The sequence below is a fragment of the Macrobrachium rosenbergii genome, chromosome 13 (genome assembly GCF_040412425.1).
Source record: "Macrobrachium rosenbergii isolate ZJJX-2024 chromosome 13, ASM4041242v1, whole genome shotgun sequence".
In the NCBI taxonomy this organism is placed as follows: Eukaryota; Metazoa; Arthropoda; class Malacostraca; order Decapoda; family Palaemonidae; genus Macrobrachium; species Macrobrachium rosenbergii.
The window spans coordinates 17,813,681-17,827,639 of NC_089753.1; the positions used below are offsets into that span (position 1 = coordinate 17,813,681).

Below are 13,959 nucleotides of genomic sequence, written 5' to 3' on the forward strand. Positions count from 1 at the left end.
CCTTGGGTGCAAACCTCCAATGAAGAAGAAAACCTGAGTTTTGCAAGGTGACTGGTGACATAGCAGTTAGTTTCAACTGTCAAGCCAGATCATTTTTTGTTTGTATACCTAAGTGCAAACTTCTTTCCCCCAAAGATTTTACAATTCCAATCATTACCTAAACTGAGAATCAGCTATGAGTTAGGTATTGTTGGTGACCAAATACATTATATATTTTTGCTGAAAATAAAAATTCATTTTTAACAGATACTTGCAAAATCTACCTAATGGCCCTTCCCAACATTTACATTTGCCACATGAAAAATTAACTGGATTAAAACTTGAGACCTAGTGAATTTTATTACACAGGTATACTGATCACATGGAGAGACTAAGGTTTCCTTTTCCCTTCACAGAAGGTTTGCCTGAGAATCATTCTGTGACAAAAGAAAAACCCACAAGTTGTGGGTCCCTATTAACAAGTTTATTTTACTTTGTATTTTCTGAAAAATTATTTTAATTCATTGCTTAGTCAACTACAATGCCATTCCTGAGAAGACATGAATGCTTGTAACCCTCTCTAGGAAAGTGTAGACATAATTCAAAGGGGAGTCGATCTCTTCATGTCCAGAATGGTCTCCTATCAGTAATTGCTTTATCTATGTGTCGTGAGGATTTAATCATATTTATTAACTGGGAGGTGATGAATGATCAGTGTACCAGCAATCATTTCCCAATCATTATTGCTGCTCAAAGACCTCCCATACCAAGGCTACCAAAGTGGAATAGATTTACAGAGAAAAGATCAATACTGTCCATTCTTTTGTGAATTTTCTTGATAGAATGTTTACAAGTCAAGTGGCATTTTTTGATTTCGTTGAAGAAACTACAATTTTTCAGGAAAAATAATTTTAAAATTTTCATTTTATATCTATTAAATCAGCTTAATAAATTTTTGCAAATAAATGCTTGCATGGAAGTTATAAGTGTATTCGATGGGTTATAGGTATTGTACACATGAATGGTGTGTATGCTGTTATGTTAGTTGATTTTGTGTTGGTTTTTTGCTAAGTCATAATGAATCTGGTAAAATTGTGAAGCAGACTTGAAGTTGTCTGTATTATTTTGACATTTATAGCTTGTTGAATTTTAAGGAAATCATGACATTGTAACTGGTAACAACTGTTACCAGTAACCAAGCTCACAAAGACACACACATATTTCCTTTAAATTACTTGTAACCAGTATAATTATGGTAAATTCCATTCAAATAATAATTTTCATTACGAGATCTGCCTTTCATTTAATTTACAATATGCTTCCTTCAGTCTGTCTTTATACAGTACAAATTTCTAATCAAACCACATTGTTTCATTTGAAACAGTCTTGCATCTTTTCTGGAGATAAAGAAAATATTTAATTTATAACATCTCTGTAAAATAACCTGTAAGAGTACTTTCATAAAAGCACAGATACCCTAATTCCTTTGCCTCCAGTTCATAAATTTTCTACTCTTTCTCTACACTGTACAGTACTGTATTGGTACAGGCAGTCCCCGGGTTATGACAGGTCTGGCTTACGACGTTCCGAGGTTACGACACTTTTCAAATATATTCATAAAAAATTATTTCCCGGTTTACGACGCATTGTACGCTGATCCGACGGAGGAAATATGGCTCCAAAACGGCAGAATAATCAAAATTTGGAGTTTTTTTTTTTAATGAAAAACTCAATAAAAATGCAGTTTACATCGTTTTCAATACACCCAAAGCATTAAAAGTAAGGTTTTCTTAGGATTTTTTACGATTTTCGACGATTTTTCGGTTTATGATGATTTTCGGTTTACGACGCAGCGTAAAAATGGAACCCCCGTCGTAAACTGGGGACTGCCTTATTGAACTTTCGTTGATACCAATTCTTATGCAGTACAGGACAGTACTATATTGCAATATTTTGCCTTATTATTGCTGGTGATATAGGACTAGGCTTGATATATAGTGAGTTCTTTTTACTTTCTATTTTTTTGTACACTTTCCAGCTGAACCCCCATTTTGTCTTTGTCTCTATACAGTATAAAGTCAGCCGTTAACTTAAGCATGATTTGTTTTACAAAAATTTTAAAACATGGTTTAGACATGTTAAAAAAAATCTGTTAAGTCTCAAAATGAAACTTGAATTTGTTCCTTACCAGGCACATCAAGAACATAATACATTTTCTTAAGGTTTAGCTTTAAACATAGAAGCAAAATTATTATTTGCGCCATTGTTACTATCATAATTAATAATTAAAAGCCATGACTTAAAACTGCAGCTATGATGTAGTCAGGTCTTACCAAAGGTGTAGTTAGGATTACTTTACTAAGAGTTATTGCAAGGCTTGGTGCAACTGTAGTAATAAGCCAATTACTTCACATATATGTGAATGAAACTGAAGAGAGAGAGAATAAATTTAAATTTCTCTGTATGTTCATTTATATCCTATAATGCATTTTCAACCCTTCAATGCTTACAGAATCTTTTCAGTAAATGAAGTACTGCTTACAGAATCTTTTCAGTAAATGAAGTACATCTATATACAGTATCTTGTCTATATGAAATTATTATGTAGCATTTTTTGTAATCACACAGTCATTAGAAAAATCAATTTAAAAATGTAAGTATTGTACATATATACAGTATAGCATATACAGTACATTTAGATATTGTAAATGATACACTGTACAATAGTGATAAATTGTATTCAGTACTGTATACAGGATGATGTGATTATGTTATATAACATGTTTTGACATAGGAAAAACCTATTTTTGGCACCCTTTTCCATGATTTTTATCTCTCTGCAACTACCTTTTTTTATAATATGGTCTTCCCACTGCATTCATTTCATGAATCATAGCTTTCTGTCCTAAGACCTTTTCTAAATCTTCATTTTCACTGTCAGTGTCCATTTGCTGCATAGAGTAGTACATCAGCTTTTTACTCACTCCACCAATGGGGTATGTTGTGTTTACTAGTGGTCAAGCAGTCTACTTCATCCAGGACTGTTACTATTTGTTTTTCGGTCACTGTCCAATATGTCTCCAAAGTAACTGAATGTCTTACTCTTTTCAAGACCTGTCCTCCCATCACAACATGCTGCTTCAGCTCCCTCGTTTCCCATATGCTCTCATACATTACAGGTATTAAAAATATCTTATTCCATTATATATTTTGCAATCATAAGGTCCCCCTTCTAATCTTAAGGATAGCTTTATATTAGCTGTAAAGCTGTATAATTAAGTTGTAATAAGGAAATGACTAAAATAATACAGTAATCAGAAAAGATATTAGTTACACAGACCTACCTAGATTTATTTAAAATAACAAAAGAATATCACTTTCAGATGGAATACTACTGTGAGGGCAACTCAACAAGGAGCACAGACCGAGATGTGGAAATTGCACTGCTGAGCTACAACTCTGATAAGAACAGCTACTTGTGTCCCATATGCCCATACAGTTCTACTAAAAGAAGCAACTTCACAAGGCATTACAGAGTTCACACAGGAGAGAAGCCATACTCTTGTCCATACTGTTTATATGTTACAGCTTGCAAGAGTGATGTAACGAGGCATATGAAAACCCATACTAGAGAAAAGCCCTACTCTTGTTTACAGTGCAACTTCAGATCTGCTCATAAAAAGAGGTTAAAATGTCACATATATAATGTGCATGGTATGCTGCCCTGAGGTTCAGTTGATAATAGGCGATATTAGATTAAAAATTTGCGGTAACTCTGATGTAAAATAACCAAAGCAAAATACTGTACCTTCATTTTATTGCACACTATGTTGATCAACCATGAATGTTGTCTTCTCAAAAATACCTAGATTCACTAAACATTCAGTAGCATATGCCTGAAAATTTTTGAGAAGCCAACCAATTCAAGGTTCAAGTTATTTTCCAACCAATTCAAGGTTCAAGTTATTTTGTTACCTTTAAGACTTCTCATTTTTTGTTTATCCTAGGGTAGTGGTTGCCATATTTGTATCCCGTACCATTTGTCTGTGTAGTACAATACTTTCATGTCCAGATTTACTCTCCGTCCTGTACTTGCTGCTTTTGTCATATAACAAATAAGATTTTTAAGCACTTCACTTTATATTGTTTCATTTCCTTTGGTCATCTTATTCTTTTTATAAGCTTTATAACACTGAAAAAATTGTGACTAGAGTGTCATGATCCTTCACACTCTTTATCATTGAATATTCCATTTAACTTCAACTCACGCAACACTAATATATTATACACAAATTACTATAAAGTTCACTTGAATGTAGGTTATTCGTACTCTCTTTATTGTTCTCAATTGTATCTTGGCTAGAAGAAACAGTATCTGTAACAGCTTATAAATTTGCATTATCATTATTGAATTGCTTAACTATACTGCAGAGTTAAAATTCTTAACCCTCGAAGTGCTTGTCTGAATGGATAGTTCTTATAAAAAATAAATTGTAATCTTACCTGGCAGATTACAGCTTCCTAAAACTTGTTATTCAGATAAACTATGAATGGTTAAGATTATTTCTTGAAAGGACTTGTGTCCAAGATATCCAATTTTTTGTTGGATGAAATTAAGACTGTCAAATAAAACAGGTTTTGACATAGGAAAAACCTATTTTTGGTAGCTACTGTGAGTCCTCAAAGGAGTAAACTCTTACAGTCCCCCAAGCTCCATAAAGACAGACCAACCAGTCGCAAAGAATTCCCTAATAGTTAGTCTTGGCTGGTAAAGTGCTCATTGGCATAGTGTTGGAATATAAAGGATTCAGGACAGGACGACTCTTTTTCCCGCTCTACAACGATTACCCGGTCTCTACACCAAACTCGCACAGCTGTGACAACAAGTCACATCAGTGCATACTCTTAATGGTCTGGTTAAGTTAGAGTATAGATAACATTCACTTTTCTTCACAAACATCTTTTCAGATACCTTGTTTGTTTTCTTTAGTTGGTGATGTAATGACGAAGGAAAGTTTCAAACTTGATCCCAAACGTAGTTCATTACGTCAAAGTGTTATTTCTCCAACAATAATTTGATGTTTTCACTAAGGTTTATATTTATGGTTTCATATTTTTGTGTTTTCCCCTAGATAATAATCAGGAAGATTGATCCCAAATGGTAAAAGAAAATATTTATCATAAATGTTCTCTTTTAAATTAAAGTGTTATCAGAATGAATGATACATATGGTACATATATGGATGCTAAAAATGCCTTAATTGCATCATCCTGCTCTCATTACCTTAAGGCCAAGATACTATATTAAATATTCTTGTAGGAAACAATGTGATTATATTTAATTAGGACACCAAAATGTAATACAAGTATTCATGAAGGCAAGTAGATTTATTACTTTACAAAAACTATATACAGTACCAGCTATTTTTTCTTTTCAGTGGGAATGACAAGGGAAGTGAATATAAAAGAGGATATTGTATATATATATATATATATATATATATATATATATATATATATATATATATATATATATATATATATATAGTGGCTTTTGGTATATGAATTTAATTGTTTCCAAACTCAATTTGTATATCAAAATGTCCGTACATTGGTCCGAATATTCCCAGAAAGAATAATGGGAATTCAATTAGTTTGTCCCACACCCAAGAATTTCCCACATATCCACCCTTGGTACCCACTTTAATACAATTATTTTAAGTGCAAACACAATATAAGTATAGTTTAATGACAATCATGTCGTTAAGCCAATTTTCGGTTGGCGCTGAAAACCCCGCTTCATGGCGCCGTTCATTGGATATTGATGCCGATAAACTGCTTATTGGCACTGATAAACCATTTACTGGCGCCAAATATCTGGTTAATGATGTCGCTAGCCAAGTACTGTAACACCATAACGCCGTTAACCGTTGCTGCCTGTAAGTGGGGAATGCCTCTACTATATATACTATATATATGTATATATATATATATATATATATATATATATATATATATATATATATATATATATATATATATATATATATAATATATATATATATATATATATATATATATATATATATATATATATATATATATATATATATTATATATATATATATATATATATATATATATATATATATATATATATATATATATATATATATAGGCAGTCCCTGGTTAACGGCAGGCTTAGTTAACAGTGATCTGGTTTTATGGCACCTGCCTAGCGACGAAAATCCGCAATTTTCAGCTCCGAAAATCGCCTATTTCTGCTTATTGGCGCCGATACATACCTAACAGAGGCACCGATAACCAAAATTCAGTGCTTTTCGGTGCCAATAACCCCTGAAAATCTCCGAAAAAGTGCCGAAAATAGCCAATTTTCAGTTAGCGGCAATTCGGTTATCATCACACCCTCAGAAACAGAACCCCGCCGATAACTGGGGACTGCCTGTATGTATGTGTATATATATATATATATATATATATATATATATATATATATATATATATATAATATATACAGTAAACCCTCGTATTTGTGGGGGATGCATACCACACCTCACGAATAGCTAAATTCTGCAAATACTTAAAACCTCTCTAAAAATGCTTATACCTAGGTATTTTAATAGTTTTATCACAAAAAGTGCATTTATTCATGAAAATGGTATGAAAATACAGTAATTACTGAATATTTCTCAGTGAAAAATACCACGAATGGGCAAATTTTCTGCAAATAATGGGTAGATACATTCCACAGAGAAATCCGCGAATACATGAGTCCGCGAATAGTGAGACTGCAAATAAGGGGGCTTTACTGTGTATGTGTATATATATGTATATTTTATATATATATATATAATATATATATATATATATAATATATATATACTGTACTGATAGTAATAAATTGACACTAGTACATTCAGTAAAGAGAATTTTATGCTGTAGATTACTGATGAGTAAGCTGCAAAATAAAGTTATAATGGAGTTTCATTATTAGAGGTATCATGAAGCTTATCCCAGCACTAATTGCTTTATTTCAACCTTATATTTGTTAGCATCTCTAAATACTGGTAATTTAATTACAACTTAACGAGCTTTTTTGATTTGTAACTGATTTCATCCTTGAATTTGTTAGACTGCTCTTTCAGTGTGTAATTAATGTTCATGTTTGCTCAACCCAGTGATTCAGGTAGAGAAATAGCAAATTAAGAATGGTACAGTAGTCATAAGTCAAGGTTATAAATTATAGTAAGACAAGATATCATTTGCAGATTGCGATCATGAGTGCCGATTGTCCAAGTGGTGGAGGAGGTACTACAAATTCTGGAACAAGCGCAACTGCCCATAGGAAGCTATACCGGTGTCCAGTGTGCCCCTATGCAGCCTTGAGCAATTCCCACTTGACCGTTCACTATCGCACACATACTGGCGAGAAACCCTACTCCTGTCCACATTGCCCCTACGAAACCCTAACCATCAGTAATCTCAATAAACATGTTCGTCAGCATACAGGAGAGAAGCCTTATCTGTGTCCGTATTGTCCTTTTAGATCATCTGATAAAAGCAACTTGAACAGACATAGTTTAACTCACAGATAATGTCACACCTCAGTAAAGGTTATAATGCCAAAGCTCTGGTAACAGTGTACTTAATTTCTCAATATTATTTGTAACTGTAAGTTGCTCTTGCAATCTCAAATTTTCTTTTGATAACTCGTGCTGTTAATGTAAGCCCAGAAACTCATATTCTAGAAAATGTCACAGAAAATTTATGAAAGACAATATTTTTCTTTAAGTGTAACAGGCTTAAAAAAAGTAACTCACATCTGCCAGGAAAATAAAAGAGAAGCCAGGTGCAAATGTAACTGTATACGTTCAACATACTGCCTCGGAAGACTCCTGGATAACTCAGTGGTGAATAGATACTTTGAAGTCAGCTGTTTTATTTATCATGAAGTCTTATGGATACCTAAATATTTTCTTGGAATCAATTTGAGATCATCCTGATTGATGATAGATTAGAAAGATATATTAGATTGATTAGAATGTTATTGGTGCTATCATAGCGAAAAAAGATCAGATGCCTCTTAGCATCTGCTGACTGGAGAGGTTAGGGGGGGGAGGGAGGGGGAGAACATTATCCTAAAGTTGGGTCTTTCAGCTTATTGAAATTTTCTTAAGACTGAAATATGGTGAAAGACATTTATTTTTTATATTACTGTGTTACTGATTTGTCAGAAATGAGTAAACAAAAGAACAAACTCTTAGAACTAGACATTCATTTTATTGCATTTTAGCCTTTACCCTTGTCACCAAATTTACAAGTTGTTTATGTTTCCCCAGTGAACACTGGTTAGGAAAAAATGAATATGGTATACAATTCACACTTAATATAAACAGTACCAAGCCAATAATTAGCTTTGAAGAATAAAGTAAAAGGTTCAAAATGAAATTGAAACACTTATTTCCAATAATTCTAATTTTTTTCCAGTTAAATCAGCCTTAAGAAAATTGATTTCTTCAAGTAAAGATATAAATAAGTGTAAAAAAATAAGCACTTTTAGCTATCTTTTATAAAACCTCAATGCATGCAACAGAAAATATTAAAAAGATTGATAAGTGATTATCAGGTGATATATGGGATGCAAACAGAGGAAGCTTGATGAGACCACATGTATTATGAGAAAGATGTCGTACTTAAAGATTTTCCTGTCTCAAAGAAACACAACTGTAAGTTTACTCGTGCTTGATGATTCTACTCAGAACGGTTCTATCACGATACATTTCCTTAAAAGTGCGAAATGATTTTTTTTCAAAGAATAAAAATAAAAATGTACAATTAATGAGTTATGTATTTATTACCCACTGTGTTGTAATAATGACTATACAATTAATCCACGTTAATTTAAATATAGCATGTGTATTGTAGATATTATGCTACATAACAAGAAATGTCAAATAACTTTAAAAATAGATGCAACCAATATGATATGCCTTGCCTACAGTAGGAAGTTTTGTCATAAACTGATCAGTTTCAGAGACTAAGCACTTGGGTCCCAAGATGCCCGATGTATCCCTGGGCATGGCGTTTGTGTGTTTAAATGACTCCCATTCAGAACTGACTAACTAGTTAAAGCACAACCAATAAAATTAGATGTAAGACTTTTTAAAGAAATTAATTTTGAATACTAAATTTAATTTCTTTTTAGCACCATGATCAGCTGTCTTTCTGGGGGAAGGCATCAAACTTCGGATCACTTCATGTTAAACATTTCTTCCATTCTGTGGTAAACTTTTTATGGTAAAAGGCAATAAAAGCTTGGCCACAGCAATCAAGGTGTATGAATAGATTGAGAACAAAAGTTTCAAGTTCCCAAATACAGTATGTAATTTATGAAAACTAGAATTTTTGCATAAGAATGGTTAGGACAAAAGGAAATATTAGCACTGTGCAAAGAAACACAGTGCCTCTATCCATTAATAGCCGTCAGATACACCGAAGACAATTATTTTGTTGGCAAAGGTACTTATTACTAAATTTTGATAACTGAATTTTTGGTAAAGGTTTTCCTGGCTTCATTTGTAAAGACTGGACATTCCTCATTCATTGCACAGTAATAGGGAGATGATTTTACAGAATCACTAGGTGATCCCATCACTAGGGGGGTCATACAACAAATATTTTTACCTAGTTTTAACAAAATTCTTTGTTAAGATATTTTGATGACAAAGACAGATTAAAACATGACCTCTTCCCAACCTTGCTGGTCGAGGTATTTAGGCGTCAATAATGAAAAGAATGAGAAGTCCAGGGGAGAGAATTAATTTATGGAGAACACCACTACAGATGGGAGAAAGGAACTAACTCAACAACTTATACTGCAATACAAATTACCCTACCAATAATCCAGAGAGGAAGCATTCATATTCTGAGTGCTTCAGAAGATGAATTGAGAAGTGGTTTCACAAGAATAATGAATATTAATGTATGAAACAAAAAACATGCAAAACAGAGCAGTAAGTTAATTTGCAAACTCTCAAGAAACCAAGGAATGATGCCACCAGGATCATAGGCTTTACCCATCTTCAGAAACTTGAGTCCCCTATGAATGTGGCATAGCAAAATGATCATAGAAGGGCACAGAGTTGGTTAGAGGCCGAGGGTCTAGTCAGCTTTAGTGAAATTGTCTAAAGAAGAGGAGCCAAAGAGATTAGTTTTTACAGTAGGAGAGGGAGAGGGTCATACTACCATTACGTTGGAAGAGTGAGTGGAACCCAGCTGTATGAATTGTACTGATGAAAAGTATTAATTCATTTCTTTAAAGAAAAACAAAGGCCAGTGGCTACATAAGTTAATTTCAATGTGGATTAATACAATGGAGCTTATGATAATCTCTAGCACTGTAAAGATTTTACTATTATTACAGTGAAAAAATAATGAACTTTTATCATTTTAGTACTTTGTAATTGTCTATGTCAGGATAACTGAGAAAAAAGTTGTGTCCCTAATATGTTTTTCTTCTAAATCTGGTTACTTTAGGTATGCCTGAACTATTCTGAATAAATGGATTAAAAACATATATCCAGTATTGTACACTACCGTACAATCAAAATCATTTTTATTGTGCACTACATGAAAAATGTTACTATATTTACAGATGTGGGCTCCGAGTGACGATCCACACTGCAAGACTAAAGGAAGAGCTACAGAGTTTGGGAAAAATACAACAAAAATGTCATACTCAAGTTCAAAGGCCCTTTCCTCAAATCAGCAGCTGGAGTCGAGGCCTAATTACGATGTCAATAAAGGAGAAAGCCTTCATGGATGTTTACACTGCCAATTTAAAGCAAAGACGTTATTAGAACTTCAAAGTCATATTTTCATACATTCACGAGAAAAGCTGCGTTCTTGCCCATTCTGCTCGTACAGAACTATATCAAGCAGTGACCTAAGAAAACACATTCACACACATACTGGAGAAAAACCCCATTCATGCCCCCACTGCCCCTATCAAAGTGCCAATAGCAGCAACCTTAAGAGACATATGATTACCCATGCCAGTCATTTAGAGAAAAACTAAATGGAAATCCGTGAATAATTTAAATTTGTAAATGTTTTTGATACTATAGAAATTACAGCCCAGTTCATTGTAAATTTATGTGTTAATCATTAAGAAAATAAAAACAAGGTGAATGTGATGGGATCATGAAAAACTACACAAATGAAAATACTACAGAGGCATCACAGGAGGTTCAAAACCTGTGTGAGGAGAGGTGGAAGTATGCATATTCATTATTTTCTCCTCTGAAGTTGTTAAGTGAAATTAACTGGTAAGTTATACTTTACACTATTTTTTTTTTTTTTTACAGACAAAAGGAAACTACTTAAAAATGTAACCCTCAAGTTCAGCAGTTGAGAATAAAACTGATCATACATATGAAAATTTTTAAAGTCTGTGCAAAGAAATACCTTAAGTATTTGTTCTGTGTATTTCTAGTATATTTTTAGAAGTTAATAAAAAAATAACTATTGCAGTCTTCAGTTTTAGGTACGTTCAGAATTAGAAACTTGTAATACAAAACCATAAATTTCAATTTTTCGTGATCCCCATACCATTGCTTAGAAAGCCTAATGGCTAAAATGCATCCCCATACTGCTTACACCTTAATGAAAATCACACACTAGAAAATTCAGCATACACAAACACTCACTGAGTTATGCTAAGCTTAGCCCGATGACCCCTTAAAAATGACCTCCACCTTTGAAGTTGAAGGAAGTAACATTTTGCCCAAGTGTGTGTTAACAGATCCTTGAGAAAGAATCAGCCAATTTAGTTGAAGCTGGGTGAACACATTAATTGGATGATCCCCTGCTGATGATGAGTTTTTGGTGCTATCAGGAAAGATTTACTGTCCAAATGATACTCTCCACATTTGATAATTAACAATTAAATCAAACCTGACATTCCTCTAACAATTCAGATATACTGTACTGTACAGTATATTACAGTATACATATAAAATTCCAGCATCATCATCATCAGCAGCAACAGTTTTACATCAGATTTTCCCTTTATGTGGTTAATGTGAAATGAGTTCTCTCCACTGTCTTCAGTACATTTTGCTGAATTCCCACCTGATTTAGGTCTTCATATAGCAATGTTTTTTTTTCCCCATGATTTTCTGAGCCTTCATAGTAGCTTCATCCTGCTATCCTTCAGCCATTTTCTTACTACTGGCTCATCATATCCAAACCATCTCAATCACTGAGATCTCAATCTGTTTTCCAGCTGCTGGACACCACATTTCACTGAAACTTCGCCCATTAGTATTTTGTAGTTGAACATTTTCTCTGTGAGTGCCCATGTTTTTTACGTGTACAATCTTAACTAATAGCATAATAAAATTTTCTTACATTTTAATAAACAGAGAACAATGTATTTTGTGAAAAGGTCCTTAAAGCAAAATGGCCATAGAAAAAAGTATTATTAAGTAGTCAAGCCAGACCACGGGGTCACATTTTCAAGGCTCACTGGAATGGCCAACTATATTGTACAGTATGTAGAGTACTGTACTATAATTCTGTATTAATGAAAACGGACACAATATTTCATTCTTAATTAAATTGTATGAAAAGTTACTGAACCTTTTTTTAACAGTGTGTGAAATTAATTACAAGGTTATAAATATATGAAAAACTGGCTTTGTTTTCCTAGTGTTTCAGTAATATTAAGCTACACATATGCATCAACAGAAGTTAATGCAAGAGGTTTCTTGACGTTATCTTGAAATCTGTCGTATATTTACATGAAAAATATTCCATAATCTTTCAATACCACATAAGCTAAAAACACCCTGAATAATAAGCTGTTCTATTAAAACTTATTACTGTATTACTTCCAGATGCTGCCTACCAAGGAAGTCTGTGCAACACAATTGGGGCCAAATGAAGATTTCGGATGGAGGCCAAACTTAATGGCACAAACATACTCAGGACCCAAGATACACAAGTGCCCTGTGTGTTCTTACACTTCTACAAATCGCAGTCACTGGACTGTTCACTGCCGAACTCACACTGGAGAAAAACCATTCTCTTGTTTATACTGTCAGTATGAGGCAACTTCTAAAAGTGATCTAAAAAAACATGTGAGAATTCACACAGGAGAAAAGCCATACTCTTGTACGCAGTGCCCTTTTCAATCTGCAGTCAGTGGTAACCTTAAAAGACATATCCAGGTTCATCATAAAAACTTTCTCAATACTTGAAGTGAAAGAAAGACTTCAGCAATTTCTCAAGAGGAGAAAACTAAATGTTTTGCAGTGTTGAAATGTAAGAAAACTATGAAAAGTCATCTCTTGATAAATATGGGCGACTGACAGCCTTTTCATACCAATAATGGAGTATCAATTTATTCATTCTTATCACTCATTCTTTCCCAGAATATTGATGTATTGAAATTCTTTTGTCTAAAATGTAATGTAATAATTAAATACTTTTTGTCGGGTATGAAAAAATGTAAAGTACTGTATTTGTATCATGAATGTTTTCACAGATGGAGTTAGTTTGTGTTGATGATTGCCTTTCCATTCTTTATATTTTCCCCACACATAGGTAATAATGGATTATATTTGGAAAATAAATCTGGTTTTATCTTCATGCATCTTTTGTCCCCTCCAAGAAAGGTTTTGGATATTGCTTTTCGTTGTTTTGAATGTGGTATTAAAACAAGTTCAAAATTAGTCAGAGATTGACATGAACTTTGATGGATGGATGGTCAACAAACAGAGATGAAGGTATGGATCTTCCTGTAGGTTCAGGATCCAAAAGTAAAATTTGACTACTGTATAATGCACTATATACCCATCTATTATACTATTTCTCACATAGGGATAAGAAAACCAGCATTGATAGAATATGGTAGTTTTCAAGGGGTAATTAGTGGTTTCATAGATAATGAACAAC

General features: G+C 33.3%; 1 protein-coding gene across 5 annotated transcripts in view; it reads left to right on the forward strand.

Annotated features, from left to right (window-relative positions):
• Nucleotides 1-13,651, forward strand: part of LOC136844932 (zinc finger and BTB domain-containing protein 24-like) — a 202,656-nt gene extending 189,005 nt beyond the window's left edge. For 2 of the 5 annotated variants that reach the window (XM_067114310.1, XM_067114314.1), the window contains exon 6: nt 3,363-4,115. In XM_067114310.1, the coding sequence (XP_066970411.1) occupies nt 3,363-3,707 (345 nt within the window). In that variant the 3' untranslated portion in view covers nt 3,708-4,115. Of the gene's footprint in view, nt 1-3,362; nt 4,116-7,268; nt 8,841-10,654; nt 11,328-12,899 lie in introns of those variants that run through there. The other 3 variants (XR_010855014.1, XM_067114308.1, XM_067114319.1) reach the window with 3 other exon arrangements.
• Nucleotides 13,652-13,959: the final 308 nt, after the last annotated feature.